This window comes from Diorhabda sublineata, chromosome 1 (genome assembly GCF_026230105.1).
Source record: "Diorhabda sublineata isolate icDioSubl1.1 chromosome 1, icDioSubl1.1, whole genome shotgun sequence".
In the NCBI taxonomy this organism is placed as follows: domain Eukaryota; kingdom Metazoa; phylum Arthropoda; class Insecta; order Coleoptera; family Chrysomelidae; genus Diorhabda; species Diorhabda sublineata.
Genome location: NC_079474.1, coordinates 11,978,377 through 12,002,049, shown reverse-complemented (window position 1 = coordinate 12,002,049; position 23,673 = coordinate 11,978,377). Strand labels below are relative to the sequence as shown.

General features: G+C 30.4%; 2 protein-coding genes across 3 annotated transcripts in view; one reads left to right on the top strand and one right to left on the bottom strand.

Moving 5' to 3' along the window:
- LOC130452374 (angiotensin-converting enzyme) overlaps positions 1-23,673 on the bottom strand; it is a 50,420-nt gene that overhangs the window by 26,037 nt on the left and 710 nt on the right. Inside the window, exons 2-8 of the mRNA XM_056791612.1 lie at positions 20,180-20,338; positions 19,876-20,116; positions 19,160-19,449; positions 17,461-17,630; positions 17,255-17,379; positions 15,514-15,757; positions 15,033-15,131 (exon numbers count right to left, since the gene is read on the bottom strand). Of these exons, the coding sequence (XP_056647590.1) occupies positions 15,033-15,131; positions 15,514-15,757; positions 17,255-17,379; positions 17,461-17,630; positions 19,160-19,449; positions 19,876-20,116; positions 20,180-20,338 (1,328 nt within the window). The remainder of the gene's footprint in view (positions 1-15,032; positions 15,132-15,513; positions 15,758-17,254; positions 17,380-17,460; positions 17,631-19,159; positions 19,450-19,875; positions 20,117-20,179; positions 20,339-23,673) is intronic.
- Positions 5,424-14,792, top strand: LOC130452376 (skin secretory protein xP2-like). 2 transcript variants are annotated; one of them, XM_056791616.1, is made up of 5 exons: positions 5,424-5,464; positions 11,148-11,328; positions 11,423-11,464; positions 11,719-11,879; positions 13,833-14,792. In XM_056791616.1, exons 1-5 carry the CDS (start codon positions 5,453-5,455, stop codon positions 14,595-14,597), a joined length of 1,161 nt encoding a protein of 386 aa, XP_056647594.1. In that variant the 5' UTR covers positions 5,424-5,452; the 3' UTR covers positions 14,598-14,792. The 2 variants fall into 2 exon arrangements, with proteins under 2 accessions (XP_056647594.1, XP_056647595.1); XM_056791617.1 differs by lacking the exon at positions 11,423-11,464.

The window sequence follows — 23,673 nt, the reverse complement described above, 5'->3', positions numbered from 1 at the left end:
GATGTAGATTTTGACAGCTGTCTGTAAACTTTCCTTATATTAAGAAAATTTTAAAAAGATCGTAGGGTTAGAAAATAAAGTATAATACTGAGAGTTATAACAAAGTTATTATATTTATAGATGACCCATAAAGGAGATATTCGTGAATTAAAGATTTGCGTTTTAATAGCGATAATTGTATCGAGTTTTGTTTGTGTTTGTTAATATCGAGATTGAAGAATTTAGAGTGAACGCACCCATCTTTTCAGTCACGTTATTTATTCACGTAGGGGAGATGGGAGAAAGACAGTTTTGGAAATTATAGATACATATTTTTAGTATGAGAAATTTGAAAGAGAAAATAATATACAAGGTAATCATTACGCACAAATTATACGAAGAGCGTTTGAAAAATTTCAGTTTAAATTCACATTTATATTATAAATATTATTAGAAAGTGATTTTTTAAGTTAATTATTGATGCCTTATTTTGCCTTTAGTGTCTCAAATTTCGAAAATCATGACGATTTTCATGTATTAATGCCTTTAAAGGTATCCAGTTTAGAAAATATGATAAGTTTCATTCAAAATGAGTTGTAGTGTCTGCAATTTCGAAAATTATGAAGATTTTCTTTCAGTAATGCCTTTTAGTGTATCTAATTTCCAACTTAATAATTTGTCAACTTAAATTCTGCCATTTTATTTTAGTAAATGTGTGTTTTACTCGAAAGAAATTTTGAAAATCATACTTTCTGAATATTATTCCTAAAAAAATTATTATACGTCCGTTAAGTCTTTTACAAATTTGAAAATATTTTCCACAGATTCCTTATGCACTTTAGTCAACAAATTGTCTACCGCAAATCCCTACGACGAATAATTTCAGACGTACAGTACTTTGCATGCTTATTCGACCTCCCGGTATATGTACAAGGTTATGAAATAATGTCAAGCGAAGTTTGCTGTTAACATATATCAAATTAGCGTTTCCCTATTTCCCCTATTAATTAACAGATACTTGATTCGAAGCTACATTTCGTAATTTCGATTCGTAAATGAAATAAATTGTAGACTTTCATTTTTTTTTTCTACTTCCTACAACCAATTGCAAACGCATTTATTTACCCGAATCCGAGAATTATCTAATCGTAATTAATTTTTAATATCGGTTTCATGTATTACAAGTGTCAAACATTTAGTTCATCCAACTGCATTTACCTTAGTTTATGAAAAAAATGTTTTTACTTTCCGACTCGCCCTGTATTTGATTATCAGCAAAATCAATTTTATAAATCATCAAAACAATATGACTACAATGGATTACAACTTCATAGAGTAGGGCGTAGAATTTATTAAAATTTTCGTCGATAATTTTCAAAAACCCTGTATAACATTTTAAAAATTTACATTGGTGTTACATGAAAATAAAAAGATACCCTGTATATTTGCAAAAAACTATAAAATGTCGTACTATATTTAAAAATAACTTTTTTAATACTTTGTTTAATAATTTTGTTATTGAAATTGTTCACCCTGTATATTCGGCATTAAAATCATTCGAAAAATAATATACTTATATCATAAAATGCTTTAATTTTGTTTTTAATCGAAATAATCACTAAAAGCAGTGTTTTAACTTTTTCATTATACCTCGTATAAATTCGAATGTATACACGATTGTTTTATCTTCGATGAAACATCAATCAAATCGATTATATAACATTTTAAATAGATTAAAAGTTTCTTGTAAAATAAACTCTAATTCGAACTATTAGCGTATACGGTATATATTTGATTTAAAATTAATTGGTATTCCATAAATACTGATCATGTTAAATTTAAATTTTAATTTGAACGGTAACTCTAGTTACGAGACCACCTTATCATGACAGATGCAGAATAAGAGAAATGGAGTGCTATCTTCATACTTTTGTAATCTTACATATTCTTTAAAAATTCGTTTTGTTCAGAATTCGTTCTTAATATATAAATTGTGCTTTCTGTATTTATTTTAATATATATTCAAGTAATTATTCAGGCATAGAGGGTAAGAAATAAAAACTTTAGAGTTATATACCAGGTTACAATTTGACGTAAATGACGGACGAAGTCGGTCGTGATCGGTTTACCGTCAGACGCGCTGACTAAATGACCGAATGTCGTATGGTATTTCATTTTTTTTTTCTTTTACCACATTTTAATAAAAAAAATAGTAAAACTGTTAATTATTCAAAACATTAGATGTATTAAATTTTTATAGTCTAGTAAATTTAATTAAAACTCTCTATAATTATAAATTCTATACAGCGTTAAATGAAAATTTACATTCTGTAATTATATTAAAATTTATTTGGATTATGTTTGTTGAGGTGAATGTTCATTTTAATAGCACGTAGAAAAAAATGAACCGCACGAAGAAGCACGATAGTAAGAAAAGATTTATGACGTTACGAGGGGTGATTAAAAAGTTGTATGTCGAATAGAAAATGTTTAAAAATAATAGACATAGAGAATTTGATAAATTTTGCAATATACGAGGGTTTATAGCATTTTGACTTTGGAAAATCGAAAAATCAACAGATATCAATAGATTTTTTTTAATAATCAAATATTAAAGCGGATTCACGACAAAAATTATTTAAATCTTGATTTTTAAGGCGTAATCAAGGGAAAAATGGAAATTTATATTATTTTCCGAGCTTTAAATGGTCTTGATTTATGTTAAATTGTTGATAACAAATAATCTAAGGAAGTTTTTATAATTTTTTTCCTTGGTCTAAGCAAACTAAAAAAAATTATTGAAAAATGTTGATTTTTCATTTTTTTGAAGGCACAATTTAGCAATTTGGATGTCGTTTCAAGTCACCTTAATAATATGATGCACGTTCTTTAACTGGTTCAACGTTGAGATAATATACAGGGTATTTTACTGTTGGTGGCTTATCATTGCGTTCCGACATGTGGTGGCACGTCAAAATTTAAATTTGGGATGTTTTTTAATCAGTTATGATTTGTTTGCTTATTGGGACGAAATAATAGGCCCAGTTCCATCCCTACAACGGCGGGAACATAAATATGCCCTTATCTCCCCCAAAAAATTAACACAACTATGGTACCACAACAGAAAATCAATTTTTTAAAAGTTTTCCCATTCAGAACTTTCAGAACCACTTGGTAATGTTTCCTGCTCCCCCCTACATCACTTTATACATTTCTTATAACCTATTTGTTTCGATTATCCCTCGTAATATAATCGTGTAGAAGAATATGACTGGCCGAGGAAAATGTCTCACTAGAAAATGCCCCTATCTACCCCAACAAAATTATCAAAACCGGAAAACCATTTTCAAATGTCAAATTACAACCGGAAATCAATTCTCGAAAGTTTTATCATTTCGGATGCTATGAACCGCTTGGTAATGTTCCCTTCTCACCCCTACATCTTCATATACATTTTATAACCCTCGTAATATAATTATTTAGAAGAACATCACTCGTCGAAGAGTATTTTTCCTATATCATTCCTAAAACACATCATATCTCATATGAAAATGCCCCTATCTACCCCAACAAAATTATCACTATGGAAATTACAACCGGAAATCCAGTTTTTTACTACTTACGTTGTGAACCGCATGGTAATGCTTCCTTCTCGCCCCTACGTTTACATTTTAAAACCTATTTTTGATTATCCCTCGTATTATAATTATATAGAAGAATATTACTCTATCTCCCCTAATAAATTATCACAAAAGGACCTTCTCTCTCTCTGAAGAATATAAACAATCTGACGATCGGTAAAAATTCAAGTTGAACATTTTCTAAAACAAAAAAAAATCCGATCGTATCGACATTTTGTCGAGTACGTATCGACGTAATTGAAAAACTTTCATAATCTTTTTAATAAAGTATATTATTTATATTTTACATACGTAATTGTGTAATTGCACCACTACTTCGGATCGTTTTTTTATGTACATACCATATCAAACTACCAACTTTCCCGACAGATTCTTGAAACTACGACGGATGTAAAATCATAAACTGAATCGATGTTATTGTAACAATCGTTGCAAAGTATAGAAAATTACAATGATTATTAAAAGTAAAACAATAAGATTTTATTATTTAGAAATCAATTATTTATTTATATCTATTGAATTAAGATAAAATCTTCTATTGAGCTATAACTCAATATACTATAAATCTTTCGAGTTATTTATGAACCAATCATCCAGGTGGCTCTGGATAAGCCTATTGGTCGAAATGGAATAGTCCATTAGCATTATCAAGGGAAGTAATGTCACTTTAATAAATTTATCATTTCCAAATTAATAATTAATGGTGGTCGCATGAGGCGTAGAATTCGCATTTTTAATTTCAAATTAAATAAAAATTTGGATATTTATGTTGGTATAATAACAAAACAAAAAAGAAGAAACTATTTTACGTTTTATAAATTCATTGTAGTTTGTCGCTTATTCAAATTTCGCGCGTTTTACTCGGACGAGTAGATGTAATGAATAGAGAGACATCTATCATAATATGTAGTTAGTTAAGAATCATTAAAAGCAATACGAAACAGGACCGTCTCTGGGAGTTTTGCAATACTGCAAAAATTGACAATTGACAAATTCTTATTAGAGGATATAATATAATATAAAAAACAGAAATAAAGGACCTTGACCCCTACGTTAAGTTTAGAAATCGAAGGTCTAATCGTAAACGAGCACTATTCCTTTTTCAAAATAGAGTAAATCTGGACATTAATGTGGTTACGCCACGATTTGTTTTAGTTTGAGCCGAAAAAGAGAACTTAAGGAAGATATTTATCATTTTCGGATCTTTTTAAAAGATCTCGAAACTAAGTCAGGTGTATATGGTGGCGAAAAAAAAATAATAAAATATTGTTTTTGATAGGAAATAAGTATTGTCGATGTAGATTAAGTCTGGAGAATATAGTGGCCATGGTGTCATTTTTGGGTATGTTTGACATTAAGTTCGGTTAATACGGTGGCTAAAGTTCAGCACGCCGGATTTATTATAACGCTGAATTAATTCGGAATTGAATTTGCACAAATTTGCCAATTATCAATAGCACCCTGTACATAAAACATTTTATTTCTTCTCATTCTAATTTTGTCAGATGTTTAAATATATTACGAATTATTAAAAAATGAATTGATGAGAATTGAAGAAAATTTTCAGATGTATCAATTTTCTAGCCCCACTGTATAATAGGAACAGATCGTTCACGTACTCATTTGATCTTACTAATCACTTGGTTACTTAACGGAGTTTTAAAAGGGGCCAGGAGGGGTTCCGTCGATTCGTTTCCGAAGAAAGAGGGCATCCAATGCTCTGCCCCTTTTTTGTAGGGGGGAGCAGCGAAAGTATCTTACTCCTATATAAAGTTGTAAATTGTTTAGGTAACATCCAGTCAGGCTTGTGTTTAGAAAAAAAATTAACTGATATGAATCTCCTGGTAAGTCGTTACGTCGAAAATAATTATATTTTTTTTTAAATTATGTATAAGGTGCACTAACTCCCGTGGGACAAAAATAACAAATTTGATTATTCTCAGGTTTGCAATTTAAGTGTTCTTCAAACACAACGGTTTTTTTTTTTCGAAATCTAAGTAATCAGTGGCGCAGTACGAAATTTTCGTAAACTCTCATTATACCTTATTCTAGAAACACCCTATATTGTCGAAGCGGAACCTTTTGTCTACAATACATTTAATTTTTTGCAAAGCATCCAATACGTATGTACGAAAAGAACATAGGGTGAAACAAAATTCTCTTATTTTATGTAATATATACAGGGGTGCGTCGATAATTTATAATAGAATATTGAAATGTATTTTCTCGATTTGATTTCACGTCTAGCTTGTTTTTGCTGACATTATAACAATTCTTACACTTTATAAACGTTTAATCGATGTTGCTTTATCTGATATGTACCGGGGATTGTCGAAAAATACAAAGAAGAATCATGGAATACGGTTTTTTCCGAATTTATCTTACGTGTAGCTTGTTTTTGTTGACGTTATAACGATTTTTACACTTTTTAAACGTTTAATCGATGTTGCTTTATCTGATATGTACCGGGGATTGTCGAAAAATACAAAGAAGAATCATGGAATATGTTTTTTCGAATTCATCTTACGACTAGCTTGTTTTTGTTGACGTTATAACGATTTTTACACCTTTTAAACGTTTAATTCGATGTTGCTTTATCTGATATGTACCGGGGATTGTCGAAAAATAAAAAGAAGAGTCATGGAATATGTTTTTTCGAATTCATCTTACGAGTAGCTTGTTTTTTCGCATTATAACGATTTTTACACTTTTTAAACGTTTAATCGATATTGCTTTATCTAATATGTACCGGGGATTGTCGAAAAATACAAAGAAGAATCATGGAATACGGTTTTTTTCGAATTCATCTTACGTGTAGCTTGTTTTTGTTGACGTTATAACGATTTTTACACTTTTTAAACGTTTAATTCGATGTTGCTTTATCTAATATGTACCGGGGATTGTCGAAAAATAAAAAGAAGAATCATGGAATATGTTTTTTTCGAATTTATCTTACGTGTAGCTTGTTTTTGTTGACGTTATAACGATTTTTACACTTTTTAAACGTTTAATTCGATGTTGCTTTATCTGATATGTACCGGGGATTGTCGAAAAATACAAAGAAGAATCATGGAATATGTTTTTTCGAATTCATCTTACGAGTAGCTTGTTTTTGTTGACGTTATAACGATTTTTACACTTTTTAAACGTTTAATTCGATGTTGCTTTATCTGATATGTACCGGGGATTGTCGAAAAATACAAAGAAGAATCATGGAATACGGTTTTTTTCGAATTTATCTTACGTGTAGCTTGTTTTTGTTGACGTTATAACGATTTTTACACTTTTTAAACGTTTAATTCGATGTTGCTTTATCTGATATGTACCGGGGATTGTCGAAAAATACAAAGAAGAATCATGGAATATGTTTTTTCGAATTCATCTTACGAGTAGCTTGTTTTTTCGCATTATAACGATTTTTACACTTTTTAAACGTTTAATCGATGTTGCTTTATGTAATATGTACCGGGGATTGTCGAAAAATACAAAGAAGAATCATGGAATACGGTTTTTTCCGAATTTATCTTACGTGTAGCTTGTTTTTGTTGACGTTATAACGATTTTTACACTTTTTAAACGTTTAATTCGATGTTGCTTTATCTGATATGTACCGGGGATTGTCGAAAAATAAAAAGAAGAATCATGGAATATGTTTTTTCGAATTCATCTTACGAGTAGCTTGTTTTTTCGCATTATAACGATTTTTACACTTTTTAAAGGTTTAATTCGATGTTGCTTTATCTGATATGTACCGGGGATTGTCGAAAAATACAAAGAAGAATCATGGAATATGTTTTTTCGAATTCATCTTACGAGTAGCTTGTTTTTGTTGACGTTATAACGATTTTTACACTTTTTAAACGTTTAATTCGATGTTGCTTTATCTGATATGTACCGGGGATTGTCGAAAAATACAAAGAAGAATCATGGAATATGTTTTTTCGAATTCATCTTACGAGTAGCTTGTTTTTGTTGACGTTATAACGATTTTTACACTTTTTAAACGTTTAATTCGATGTTGCTTTATCTGATATGTACCGGGGATTGTCGAAAAATACAAAGAAGAATCATGGAATATGTTTTTTCGAATTCATCTTACGAGTAGCTTGTTTTTTCGCATTATAAGGATTATAGACGCTTAATCGATGTTGCTCTTATTGATATGTACCGGGGATTGTCGAAAAATTCGCGAGAGAATGAAATATGTTTCTTTTAGTCGGTAAAATGAGTTTAATGTTTTCTTATTGGTTCAAAAATCATTTTTCTGTGGCTATATCTCACGGATATAAGAAGCTTAGATATTAAAGAGATAGGCAAAGTTCAAAGTTATAATAAAAAGGCTTATCTTATCTAGAACGACGTAAAAATCATTCTTCAGCCACCGTAAGCTTCAGATTTAGCCTCTAACAACTTTAAAGTGGCATAAATCATTCATATAGTCCATAAAAAATGATATCGTAATCGTTCTTCAACCACAGTATGCTACGTACTTAGTCTTCTTCGACTTTTAAAAGCGAGAACTTAAAGTCATGACAAAAAAATACATTTAGTTGAAAAATTCACGTGTTTTTGGTTAAAAACAAAAATGAAAACGTTTTTAACCAACATAAGCTTCGAATTTAGTCTTCAGAAAGGCCTAAATCCGCCTTTTATTCGACAAATCAAAACTTCCGCTACCACGATTAGAAAAAAAAGGCTCCAGGCCAAACAAAAACACCGAAATTATCCCTCATCCGCCATATTCAGTCTTCTACGAGCCCAAAACGACGAAAATAAAAAATATCTTTAAACAATTCGTCTGTTTGTTTTTATTTTCAAATCCGACTACCCTGTATATACACTAAATTACGAAATTTAATGAGAAATTCGATTGAGAAAAAACAATGAGGCATATATATTTCTAAACTAATAATCATTTAATTTTCTCTTTATACAATCTCATTATGACATACGGTAAGCCCGTATAATTTTTTTATTTCTGTTAGGCGATCGTGAAAGTGAAACTGGAACATCTTGTTAATGACTATAAGTGATTAGTTCCGCAAAATGGATTTCTTTACGTGCATATGTTAAATTAACAGCTAGAGATAAACAAATACTGCATATTTGTATATTTATATATGCATAGAGGGAAAGCTGTTTCATTTTAAATATATTTGAAAGTTGCATTTAAAACGTTACAGTTTTTTTAATCGCTAATAAGAGGGTAATTCGTTAAAGTGATACAACGGTTTTGAGGTTATGTTTATAAAGCGAAAATGGAATCTTCGATATTTTCGATATACGAAAATAATTAGGACTAAGTATTTTTTTTTAATTTAAAAATTTTGACCATGATTTTTGAGTGGCACTTTTGATTGGGAGATTTACATGATTTAAAAACAATTTTATCAGCATTTCAAAATTCGAAGAATCAACTATGAGTGAGTTCTAAATGTCTCTCTCACTCTCAGGTAGTGTAGGTTCACGTATTAATGCAAACGGGGTAGTAGGGGACATCTAGTGGAAATTGTTTGAACTTTATTTATATCGAAAAATCAAAATTTTTTTAAATAATTGTAATACATATGATTTGTTGCTATGTTTCAAGAAACAACACAATTTCGCCTTTTAATATGGAAAATACTAAAGTTCTTCTTAGAAATCGTGATTTTGTACTATTTGGTTAAGTATACAAGAAGAACTTTTAAGTGGCGCCATCTGTTAGATTACAAATGCTGCTTTTTAGAAGACTGCTTTCCAAGTCAAATGACTTGTTTGTTTTTGTGGAAGACTGTTTCTACAAGCAAATGACGGTTTCTTACGGGAGAAAGACATTTTACGGTTAATTTTCGAAAGAATCAGTTTCCATAGAATAAATGAAGGGTTTTTAAAACAATTTCAAAAATAAATGACAAGTTTTCAAAAGACAACGACTATTTGTTTTGAAACCGACAGATTCCATACATGACAGTTTTATAAGGACAGTTTGAAAAACAAATGATTTTCTTAGTTAAGTTGACAGTTTCCAAAGACAAATGGGAGGAAAGAACAGTTTTCGGAAACAAATAGGAAGCAAAGGACAGTTTTCGAAGACAAATGACAGTTTCTTCAGTAAAAACCAGTTTTCGTAGACAAATAGCACCTTCTTTGAGAAAAAACACAGTTTTCACAGAAAATCGACAGTTTCCATAGATAAATAACAGGTTTTTAAAGACAGTTTCAAAAATAAATTAATTTCTTACGGGAATGGACAGTTTCTAGTTTTTTTTTTTCTAAAAAGACAATTTATGTAGATGAAGACGATTTTTTTAGAAAAAAAAAATAGTTTTCATAGATAAACGACGTTTTGTTTTGGAAAACGATTATTTGTTTGAAAAAATACAGTTTTCATAGATGAACGATTATTTGTGTTGGAAAAGACAATTTCCATATATAAATGAAAATTTAACAGAAATTATTTTCGTTAGAAAAAATGGTAGTTTAAGTAGAAACGTGGACAGTTTCAAAAGATATATGAGGTATTATTTATGACAGAGACAGTTTACATAGATAAATGACAGTTTTTTTGAACACAGTTTCAAAAACAAATGACATTTTACTTAAGGAACATGCCAATTTTTAAAGACACATGACAGTTTTTTTGCGAAAAAGACAATTTTCAAAGATAAACGACAATTTCTTTAGGACAATTGACAGATTCAAAAACATATGGTGGTTTGTTCCGACAAACAGCTTCCATAGATAAATCACAGATGTTTTAAGGACAGTTTCTTTAGGGAAATGAGTTTTCAATGACAAATGAGAGCTTTTCTTGTAAAAAGACAAATGACAGTTTCTTTAGGGTTATGGACAGATTTAAAAAAGATTTTCTATGGAAAATTTTTTTCGAAAAACAGTTTTCATAGAAAAATTATTGTGTTGTCAAATACAAATGACATTTTTAAAAAGAAATGGATAATTATACGAATAAAAACAGTTTCAATAATGGAAAAGAGTTTTCAATGACAAATGACAGCTTTTCTTGTAAAAAGACAAATGACAGTTTCTTTAGGGTTATGGACAGATTTAAAAAATAATTTCTATCGAAAATTTTTTTCGAAAAACAGTTTCTATAGAAAAATCGCAGATTTTTTGACAACAGTTTCAGAAATAAATGACAGTTTCCTAAGGAAAATGGATGGTTGGTTTCAAATGAAATGTCACGAAAAATACAATTTTCATAGACAAACGATTTCTTTTGAAAAAAAAAAACAATTTCCATAGATTGTGTTTTCAAATACAAATAAGTTTTTTGAAAAAAATCTATAATTATATGAATCAAATGACAGTTTCAATAAAGAAAATGAGTTTTCAATGACAAATGACAGTTTTTCTTGTAAAAAGACAATTTTCAAAGACAAATGACAATTTTTATCAAGTTTATTTTGTATTTCAACCAAGCTACACTTAATATACAGTATGTTATACTTAAATTAAGGCAGTTGACGTTCAAATATGGCCGCCTCTACAACTTAACCTCACTTTAAAGATGCATATTTTTTACAGGGTTATTCAGCGTTCTGCGCACTTCTATTGTTGGCGAACGCTGAAGAAAAATCATCCGACTCAACCGCGAAATCAGCAGAATCTCAAACCAAGGAAAAGCGCGGTTTAGATCTGGGATACGGCGGCGGAAACGATTACGGAGGCGGTGATTTTGGCGGCGGTGGAGACTATGGTGGACACGGTAAGGAACGATGATAATTTTTTAATAAACTAATTTTTCATGCCACTATTGGTGCCGGGAAATTGATGTTTCTAATGATTTTCTCTTTCTTTAGCTTACTGGTCTCCACCAAGTTGGACGTATGGTGGATATTCAGGTACTGAATGAACTTTTTATCGTTAATTTCATCGTCGATCATTTTTAACGTTTCGGCTTAACTGTGACCATATTCAGTCACTTTTTTCATTTCATTTGTGGGGCAATGGGTCCAGGTATTAATTAATCAGGAAATGGAGGCTTCGGAGACCGTTAATGATACAAATAAGCATCATTATCACTAATAACTTTAATTATTTGAATTAAATGAAATTTTAATTATTTTTAATTTTATTTTTCTCTTGTCGTAACCAGGTGGTGGAGATTATGGTCACCATGAACACAAAACCGTTACAGTTGTCAAAAATGTGGCAGTACCGTACCCGGTGACTAAGGAAGTTCCAGTGCCAGTACAGAAAACTGTACACGTGCCAGTTAAAGTACACGTTCCTCAGCCCTACCCAGTCGAGAAGAAGGTGAGAAAAACATTCATTTATACCGTTCAAAGAGGGGGTTTAAGAATTTATAAATAAAAGAAAAATCATCAAAGAACGTTAAATTCACAATGACAGTTGACATTTTTTGACATTTATCACTGAAACTAACTCGAAATTGGGACACAACACATTAAAGTACAATAAATTTACAATAACAGTTGTCGTAGCAACGAACTGTTGAAATTCTATGGGAAAACCGTAAAATTTTAATGACAGTTGACATTTGTTGTCAGTTGTCACGAAAAATAGCTCGAAATTTGAGAAAACGCATTAAAGAACGTTAAATTTACAATAAAACTTGTCGCAAGAACGAATTATCGAAATTGTATGAAAAAATCAACACGGAAAGTAAAATCTACAATGCAGTTGGCAGTAACTAACACAAATTATGGAAAAAAAAAACATCAAAGAACGTTAAACGTACAGTATCAGCTGTCACGAGGTTGAACTATGAAAATTTTATGAAAAAATCATCACAGAACATAAAATTTACAATGACAGTTGACATTTATTGACAATTATCACACAAACTAACTCGAAATTGAAAAAGAATATCATAGAACGTTAATTTCACAATAACCGTTCTTGAAGGGACGAATTATCGAAATTCTATAGAAAATCGTCACTTATTTGGAAAAATAACATAAACGAAATAACTAAATTCCATGAAAAAATTATCACGGAACGTAAAATTTAGAATGACAGTTGGCATTTATTGACAATTATCACACAAACTAACTCGAAATTGAAAAAGAACATAAAAAAATGTTGAATCCACAATAACCGGAACGAATTATCGAAATTCTATAGAAAAACGTCATAGATTGACAATGACAATTGATATTTGTTGACAGTTGTCATGGAAACTAGAACATTGAAAAAAACACGTTTAAGAACGTTAAATTCTATGAAAAAATCAACACGGAACGTTAAATTTACAATGACAGTTAACAGTTATCACAATAATTTGAAAAAAGCCATCATAGAACGTTAAACTTACAGTATCAACTGTCATAAGAACGAACTTTCGAAATTCTATGAAAAAATCATCACAGAACATAAAATGTAGAATGACAATCGATATTTTTCGACAGTTGTCACGGAAACTAACTACGACTGTGAAATAAAACTATCAAAGAACAGTTTACACAGGAATAAACTATGGAATAATCATCACAGAACATATTTACAATGACACTTGACATTTATCTCCAGTTGTTGTGGTAATAAACTTTTGATGTTCTATGGAGAAACCATCAAAGAACGTTGAATTCACAAATACAATTGACATTAATATGGACAGTCTTCATAGAGACGAACTCTTATAGTTCTATGGAGAAACGTTGAATAAATAATGACAGCTGACATTTGACCCATCTTGACATTTGTACTAATAATAAATAAGCGTGGATAGTACAAAATCATTCCAAATTTCAATTTCTTTCAGTAAAACTGGTTGATACGATATCGATCTATCACTTATAGAACGTGCCTGAAATATTAAGTAGTTAGATCTACTAATTTCAATGTATATTGAAATTTCTTATCTGACGCTATAAGAACGTTCAGTTGACATTTTAAGCAAAAAGAATTTTAACTAGATAATGACAGGTTACATTTATTAGACATTAAACATGAAAACAAACGCAAAAACTAGTTTAGAATGACAATTGACATTTATTAACATTCTACATTCGGAATTTTGATATTCTATGATAAAACATCAAATAACAATAAATGATTGATGACAGCTGATATTGTCAATTTAAAATCGATGTGTCAATTGTAGAATCAATTTTCTTCATACTGATTTTTCAAAAAAAAAACAAAATCCCCATAATAAGGTATTTTGATTAGAGAAAGTATCTATCTATCTATGTAATTATTATGATTGAAATATAATCGATTGTTATTATTTATTCGGTTTTTCAGGTACACTACCCCGTTAAAGTACCAGTAAAAGTAACAGTACCTATCCATAAGCCTGTGCCCGTCGAAAAAACCGTACCGTACCCAGTCAAGGTGCACGTGGACCGACCATATCCAGTCAAAGTGTTAGTTCCACAACCTTATCCAGTAGAAAAAACCGTGGCGGTACCATACAAAGTACTAGTACCTCAACCTTATCCGGTAGAAAAAGAAGTACCGTATCCGGTGAAGGTACCGGTTCACATCCCCAAACCATACCCAGTAGAAAAGATCGTTCCGTATCCGGTGAAAGTACACATCGACAGACCTTATCCCGTACACATTCCTCAACCAGTACCGGTTCACGTCGAAAAGAAAATACCTTATCCAGTATTTAAACCAGTTCCTGTACCAGTGAAAGTACCAGTAGACAGACCGATCCCTTACCCCGTTGAAAAACCACAACCTTATCCAGTCAAAGTACCAGTACCGGCACCGTACCCCGTAGAAAAACACGTCCCATACCCGGTGGAAAAACCAGTACCGTACCCGGTTAAAATCCCGATATTCAATCCGGTACCGTACACCATCGAAAAGAAAGTACCTCACGTTGTCGAAAAACCGGTACCGGTTCCTGTTAAGGTTCCCGTTCCAGTTCCGGTGAAAGAGCATCACCATGAGGAAATAAGCGGTGGACAAGATTATGGCGGTCACGAATCCGGTTATGATTTGGGCGGCGGGGATTATGGCGGCGGCGATTTCGGCGGAAACGAACACGGCTACCATTAGTGATAATTAAATTTTAATTTTTGTACTGTTTCTATCAGTATTACTGTACGCTGTCTTGTGATCTTTTGTTATTAGAAATATATTTTTATATAGTTATATTTATAGAAAAAAAAGTGTTTCAATCAATGAAATCTTAAATGTCTCAAATGTCAGTTAAGGCGCGATCATAACGACAGTTGAGGCGCGATCTAAGCGACAGTTGAGGAGCGATCGAAGCGACAGTTAACGCGCGATCAAAGCGACGGTTAACGCGCGATCAAAGCGACAGTTAATGCGTAGTCAAAGACATTTTAGGTTCGATCAAAGCGACAGTTGAATTATTGGTACATTCTGTATATTCAAATTGAACTCATTGGGACATTCTGTATAATTACGTTGAAAATCAAATAATTTAGCAAAATTTTGCATAAATAATCGGAAAAAATAGTCACTCACCTCAAATATGGAATATTAGCAGGAACGTGGTACTTTGATCCGGGATCGAAGTCGATCTCTGACCTTAGTACCGGTGGTTTGATGCCTTGGTATCTCTCACTAAAAAATTATGATAAATGAATTTGAGGAAGGCATTCGACGGAGTTTTGGATTAAATAAAACTTTTGTTTTTTAGATAATTCAAATATACTGTATTAACAGCGATAATTTTTTACGAAACATCCTGTATATTTATATAATTTAACGGTAAACTACAGACGATTGGCAATTTTTGATTACTGGAATTCATATTTTTTTGAAAACGTATTTTGTAACGGTTCTTTATATAAAGTTATCGCCCATCTCTGACTTCTAGTTCGATTCGATCAGTTTTTTATTTGATTATTGTGATAAATGTCAGTGGTTGTTCATAAATAATCGATAATCGAGCGGGAATCGATTTCTAGTTCAGTTATTTAATCACACAAATAATGTTATTTACCTTAAAAGCCACCAATGACAGTTGTATTCTTCTTTTTGTATATCGCCTTTGAAAACGTCGTACCTCCATTTATCCATGACGAACGCAAACGGTAAAAACGCGACTTTATCCAAAGCCATCGAATATAAGAAATTTATATCGACGGCAATGCGATCTATGGATTTTTGAACCAATCCTAAAGCTTGAAGATGTTTCGGGGTCCCTACCGACAGACCTATCGCTTCACCAATCGCTTCATGGAACGCTAAAATAATTGTCAAAATGTCATTTATAAAAAATGACGTGACATAAATTTACACGGATTTTTCAATGAAAAAAATATCGGCGTATGTCAAAAGTTTTTAACTATTTTGACAGATTGAAAATTGTTTTATTACGTTATTTGAGTGCATGTACAAATTCGTATAGGTGGAGCCTAGATTTGCTATTTGAAGCTGTCAATCAGTACAATAACAACATGGCGTCTACTGAGTCGTGAATGTATGTTTTGATGTGTTTTTAGTCAGAAAAATTGACAATGACAGTTAACAGTTGTTACGGAAACTAACTCGAAATTTGAAAAAAAAACATAAAAGACTATAAATTGACTATAATTGTTGTCACAAAAACGAAATAATCTAATTCCATAAAAAAATTATCACGGAACATAAAACTGACAATGACAGTTGTTACGGAAACTAACTCGAAATTTGGGAAAAAAACATCAAAGACGTTAAATTCACTACAATTGTTCTCACAAAAGCGAAATACCTAAATTCCATGAAAAAATTTTCATGGAACGTAAAATTTACAATGATAGTTGTCATTTGTTGGAAATTGTCACGGAAGCTGAGTCGAAATTTGGAAAAAAAACATCAAAGACGTTAAATTCACTATAATAGTTGTCACACAAAAACAATAATTTTATTCCATGGAACTATCACGCAACTTAAAATTTATAATGACAATTTACATTTTGAAAGACGTTGACCATAATAATCCCAAAACGGAATTCTATGAAAAAATTATCACGGAACGTGAAATTTACAATGGCAGTGGACATTTATTGACAATTGTCATAAAAACTAACTAGAAATTTAAAACAAAACATCAAATAATGTTAAACTCACTATAATAGTTTTCAGAAGAACGAAACTCTATGAAGGAATTATCACAGAACGTAAAAATCACAATGACAGTTGACATTTGTTGACCGTTGTCACGGAAAGTTTTCTTCTCGTAATTGGAATTATCAAAACAAATGTTTTCTGGATAGTTAATAATTTAAAAGTGATTGTTAATGCCATTTACGTTCTTGTAGAATAAACAAGAAGCAAATTTACTTTGAAAAATGAGAATTATATCGAAATAATTCCGAAAAAGAATTTTAAAATGGTTAATATTGAGAAATAGTTGAAAAATGATTGTTAACGCCATCTACGGTCGACTAGCATAAACCAAAAGATAGTTTCCTTCCTCAAAATTGAATAAATCTCGGAATTGATTGTCAACGGCATCCATTTTCTTGAAAAATAAACAAAAAGCAAATTTTCTTCCAAAAATGAGAATTTCATTAAAATAACTTCACTAAACATTATTAGAACAGTTAATAATAAAAAAAACTACAAAATGATTGTTAACGCCATCTATGTTCATGTAGAGTAAGCAAAAAGCTAGTTTTCTTCTTCTAATTCGATTATGCTGTTAATAGTCTGAAAAATGTAATTGATATATTTTATAATAAAAAAAATTAACGACATACCTGGATTGGCGCCGTCCCTGAACACTTTCGGTTGATTTTTGTACAAAATGAAATAATAAATATGCGCCATTTCGTGATGCGCCGTTATGAGATCCTTCATATTGACGTTGGTGCACATTTTAATCCTGAAACGACCAAAGAAATATCGATATTTTCTACCAACGCCCTACTGAACCTGAATATAAAATTCGAAAACGAAATTTCACCTAAAATCTCGACGGTTGCAGAAATCCCAAGCAGACGGTTGACACAGAACGATCCTATCCAACGGTTCTTGAAGTACCGATCCCTGCCAGAAATCCAAGGGAAGTACACTCATGTTCATCGATACGAAGAAATCTTCTGACAGTCTGAACAAATCCGTTGGAGTGTAGCCCTAAATATTTTAAAGATTAACGTCATACTAATAAATTTAAATCAAACTTGATCGTTTCAATTCAAATCGACACAGTTTTCGATCGGAAACATGTATTTTTTGGAAGTTATGTGACGTAAGCTTTTAGCATCTGCGCAATTTCCTATATATTCGGGTTATGTGACGTCAACGTTCAACTACTAGGCAATTTCTTATAGTTTAGCAGATTTTTGCAGGTGACCTCATCGAATAGTTTCCTGTTTTAAAAAATTCACAGTATTTTGTAAATTACGTGACGTCATTATTTAGCATTTTCGCTATTTTCTATATCTTTGAATAGCATCGTTACTTTTTTGCGGTTATATAACATTAACGATTAGCGTTTGCGCAATTCTCTGTGTTTGCAAATAAAATCGTTATTTGACAGTTATTTGACATTAAAGTTAGTCTTTTGCGCAATTTGGCATATTGCGCAATTCTTATTTATTAGCAGATAAAATCGTAATTTGGAGGTAATGTGACCTCAAAGCTTTAGTTTTGCGCAATTTTTCATATTTTCAAATCAGAACGTAGCTTTTTGGAAGTTATGTAGCATTAAAGCAATTGCGCGACTCTCTATATTTGCAAATGAGATCGTAATTTGTATATTGATTGATATAAAACTTTGTCTTTTGCGCAATTTTCCATTTTTCCAATTGAAATCATAGAAAATAGAAACCATTATGGAATATGAACGTTTGGCATCTGCGCAATTCTCTATATTTGCAAATAAAATCGTATTTGAAGCTTATTTGACGTTAAAGTTAGGCTTTTGCGCAATTTTCCATATGTTTAAATGAGATCGTAGCTTTTTAGAGGTTATGTAACATTATCGATTGCGCAATTCTTATTTATTAGCAAATAAGATCGTAACTAAATGGTTATATGACGTCGAGGTTCAGCACTTTCTCATATTTTCAAATGAGAATGTAGCTTTTTGGAGGTTATGTAGCATTAAAGCAATTGCGCGACTCTATATTTGCAAATAAGATCGTAATTTGAAGGTTATTTGACATGAAACTTTGTGTTTTGCGCAATTTTCCATATATCCAATTAAAATAGTTTTTTGGAGGTTATGTGATATGAACGTTTGGCGTCTGCGCAATTCTCTATATATTTGCGAATAATATCGAAATTTGGAGGTTATGTGACGTCAGCAATTAGCATTTGCGGTATATTTTATATTTTTTAATTAGATCGTGGTTTTTTAAGGTTATATAACATTAACGATTCGCATATGCGCTATTTTCTTTGTTTGCACATAATTTGAACGTCACATTTCAACTTTTGCGCAGTTTTCCAGATTCTCGAATAAGATCGTGAATCGGTTTTTTCTTCTGCGCAACTTGGTATATTTTCAAATAAGATCGTAATTTTTAGAGGTTATGTAACGTCTACATTTAATATCTGCGCAATTGCGAAGGTTTTCAAATAACAAAGTTTTTTCATATACAGGGTATGTCGATAATATGACAAATAGACAGTAACCTATAAAAATATTTGAAGCTTACCTGCTTGATCATCTCCGGCGTCACGTCCAAAAAATGTTGACCGGGGTAAGGTTGAGTTATATCGAATATGTTACTCCAAGATTGTCCCCACATATTACCCAAAATGTGTGCCGGTAAAGGCGCTTGTCTATTTATCTTTTCCGGACCGTAATATTCCCTTAATCGTCTTCTGACATAAGTCAAAAGAAGCTCGTAGAGAGGTTTGACTTCATTCCACGCGTCTTCCAAATCGAGCATTAGAGCTGGCGATTCGAACGGAAAACTCCAGTAATCGGCGGTATCCGTAAAATCTCACAAAAAAAAACATTTTTTTCAATAAAAATACTATACGAAATTTTTTATGTATTTAATCATGAAATTATAATAACTTTAATAAAATCTTTAGTAAATAAAGATAATTCAGTCTAAATATTTATTTCTAACCATCTTTGAAATAAAGTTAAACGTGGCAATATGGTACATTGTGTAAAATCCGTTCGATTCATCATTCAAGATGGCTGTTATAAACATAACCTAAGCAATTTACATTTAATAAAAAGTGATTATTATCGTTGAAATATAAAATAAGTTTCACATTTTGATATTCATTAATTACTATAATATTTAATTGAAATTTTTAACTCCCGCCATTACTATCTTAACCTCAACTGTCAAGCTTATTAATCATATAGAAATGACATAGTTGCCATGTTGTAAATAATATTAAAATAACTTACTGTTCAATTTTGCGGCTTGGTTCGACAATTTCACCATCTGCTCGTATGTATCTTTCATTTTTTGCCCGGAATTTCTCCTCCATTCCGTCCATACGTATTGCAATTCGTCCCAATTCCGACTTTTCGCCATAATTTTCGATAAATCAGGTTGTAACCTCAAGCCGCAATGGAAATGATCATTGTAACCGCATATCGAAGCAGTATTATATACTGCCAACATGTCATTTATTAATCTGTTATACTGAAAGTAAAATTATATTATTATATAAATAATTGATAATTTTATTTCGTATAAATGACTCACCCTATCTAATTCTTCCGGAGGCAATGCGGAAGGACCTATGACTGAATAATACCGTATTTGCCTGTAAGTTTGAGGATCCAACTTATGTACGTTTTCAACTTTATTCAACAATTCCCAAACTCCGTGCTGGAATTCTGAATAGATCTGTTGAGCATTGATCTTAAAAAAAAAGTTCGAAAATAAAATTTTTTGTCAGGCGTGAATAGAGGTGGAAGTTTCTGTCTGGAATCAACAGTTATTTAAGCCCGCTTGTGATAGAGCAAAATAACGTGTATTTTATTGAACGTAATTTAAATTTATCACAGACTAAGAAAAAGTTAATTATACAGAAATGCTATAATCAAACAGTTTATTTGATATAGGATTAAGAGATCTTGGAACAGGTCCAAGTATCAATTGCCACCTCTATATATTTTTTTCAATTTTCTACGATAACAGAATAATTGACTTGAAAGAGATGACGCGGTTATCAGTGCAAAGAACTATAAAAGGTTATATTATTCATGCGATGATTATTGAATTTTTTACAAATAAATTAAAGTCAAATTATTGATGTCTCATAATAATTACCTCAAATTTCCTACACGACATCCACATATTATGACTAATATATAATTTAACAAAAAAACAAGAGTATTATTCAATTAAATTGGTAGTTGTATGAAATAATGCAATAAAAATCAAATATGCACTTAATAAGTAAGAAAAATTTAACCAACATCTCATTTTTTATATATGAAACAATAATTTGATACATTGTATTTGTATAATTTCAGTGTATATTTGAATTAAAATAATTGTAACAGTTCTCCTGTGTTATAATCGTTAAATCCGCATATAGAAAAAAACGATGATTCTATTTCTACAATCATTTTAATAATATGCAGTATGAGATAATTTCCACGAAATCCGCAGTAAATTATTATGTAAGAATGTGAATAACTAAACAATTAACCACAATACTTAGCTATATATACATATTAATCAATTATTTACCTTGTAGTTGCTCTGATCTACCTAAATGATTGATGTCTTTATCAAAAATTCCTACTACATAAACACTACACCACAGCCAGTTATTTACAGCGTTTAAACTCATTTTTTTTAAATAAATAATAATTAGATAATTTCAAATATAATTAACACAATGTAATAAGGTACAAAATAAGTTTTTTACTTCTAAAACACGAATAATATACGTATTAAATATGGCGTTATGAAGTATATCGGTAACTGATTCTTCGCGCCAATATTGTTTCCCACATGAACGCCATCTGTCAAAATAATTCACTCCAGCTGTTACCTATAGAGTACTTTATAATTTTTTCTAAACCCGCTAATTTTAAGCATATAAATTGTTTTTATTAGTAAAAATATGTAAAAAAACTTATATACGAGGTGCGCCATATCGAAACAATAGAAATACAATATAATATTTAATTAAAGATGACCACGATTATGCAAATAGATAAACGTGGCATTTAATATTAAATTATATTTTCATGGCCGAGTTCAGAGTCATACGTTATATATATAGAGTAAATTATTTAAATCAGGAGCTATTATATGATTCGTAATACTCAATGCAGTTAAATTATTGAGTGAAACAAAGCACAATAAAAAATCTACCAAAATGGACGTTGATCATGATCACCCCTCCCCTTTTCGATGCTACAATTATTATTGTCTTAATGACAAATTGTCAATTATCATAAAAAAAACTAATTAAGGTTGAGTCACATTTTAATATAATTTATTTATATCACGGTAAGGTTACATTAATATTTCTAATGTTATTATTTACCTTGATAATAATAATAATATACAGTGTTCTCAAAAAGTAATATAATAATAAGATGGCTGCAGTATAATAATAAATTATTTGTTTTCGTATTAAACAGCGTATATTCAAATGTACATAAATGTTATTTTCACAAGAAAGAACCTTTATTTTATTTACTTATGTGTATTTTTTAAATTAGTCCAAAAAATTTGCATTGCGATGTAAAACTACAACTTTTGTTGATAGATGGCATTGATATATGTATTATTGTTCGTTCTAAGGGATCACCACTGCAAAATATAATCTGAAATCGATTTCGTTTCAAAATTATAATAATTGTTGTATCTATTCGTCTGATTCCAATGACAGTTACTTTTTCTACCCATTCCAATTTCTAACCTAACTTTTTCAATTAAATAGTTTTATATAATCAAAATGTAATTTATACTAAAGCTTTATTACAGTCAAAGTAATTTTATTTGTTTTAATTAGTGAAATTACTTTTTTTTCAGAATTTATATAAATGTACCTTTTACGGGAGGTCAGCAACTTGAAATATGAATCCCGAGAATAGACCACGGTCACTCCCATAATTAAATTAACTATTCAGTCATTGTTATTCATTCAAACAGCATATATTTAACTAACAATTATATTATTACCCATTATATAGAATATTTTTTCAACTTTTATTACTGTCTTTAAATACCTGCCAATTTGAACATCCTGTTGAAAATTTTTTAATGAATCACAATACGATTTTAATGACGAAAATATTACTGAGAAAAAAATGGCGTTCACTGCTCCTTTTTTCGAGCGTATTTTTTCAGTATTCAAAATATTTATATAATGTTTTAATTATATTTTTAACTTTATGTAATACTTACAAATATCTGTGAAAATAAAGATATCCTATTGTTTAGGACCGATTGAGAAATATTTTTAAGGTTAAAAAAGTCAAGGGCACACACATGAAATGACCCTGTATGAGAAATGGTCATTTAGTAAAACACTGTTTCTTTTACGAATTATGCAATTCACACATAAAAACGTAGGTATGTCAATGTTACAATTAACAGTTTTTTTTATTATTTCAATTTTTAACAACTAAATTTAATACGAAATATACACTGTGTCATTAAGGACTATATTTGTCTAGACGCTATTTTGATTCCCGCCATTTTTAACAGCATTTAAAATGAATTTCGTGTTAAAATTAATGGAGAATTAAATAATTTCGTAATTTTAAATGGATTTTTATATTAGTTTTACTAAATCTACATAAGTACCAATGATTACCTATGAATTTAAAATACATAGTAGCAATAAAAATTTAAGGTTATTTATAAAAAAGACAGATAATTGAATGTAGGACGTTGCCCTACTATCTTTTTATTTTTTTTTTTAATCAACAAACGTAATGCAGTGATAAGTATTCAGTTTTATATTTTTAATGCAAAACTTTTTGTTGTTTTTATAAAATAATTCTTGTAATTCTAAGCTACTAACATAATTAATAATTCATAACAATCTGAAAAAAATTGTTATAATTTATATTGTTATAATATACCGTGGGATACAATAATTAGTCGAAAACAATACAGAGAATGTCTTGTACGAAGCTCTCACAGAAAAAAACTTCCTGTTTATTTAGACCAGTCATTTCACTGATGAAAGTACTGTATCAAAACGAAACGTTATACAAGGCGAT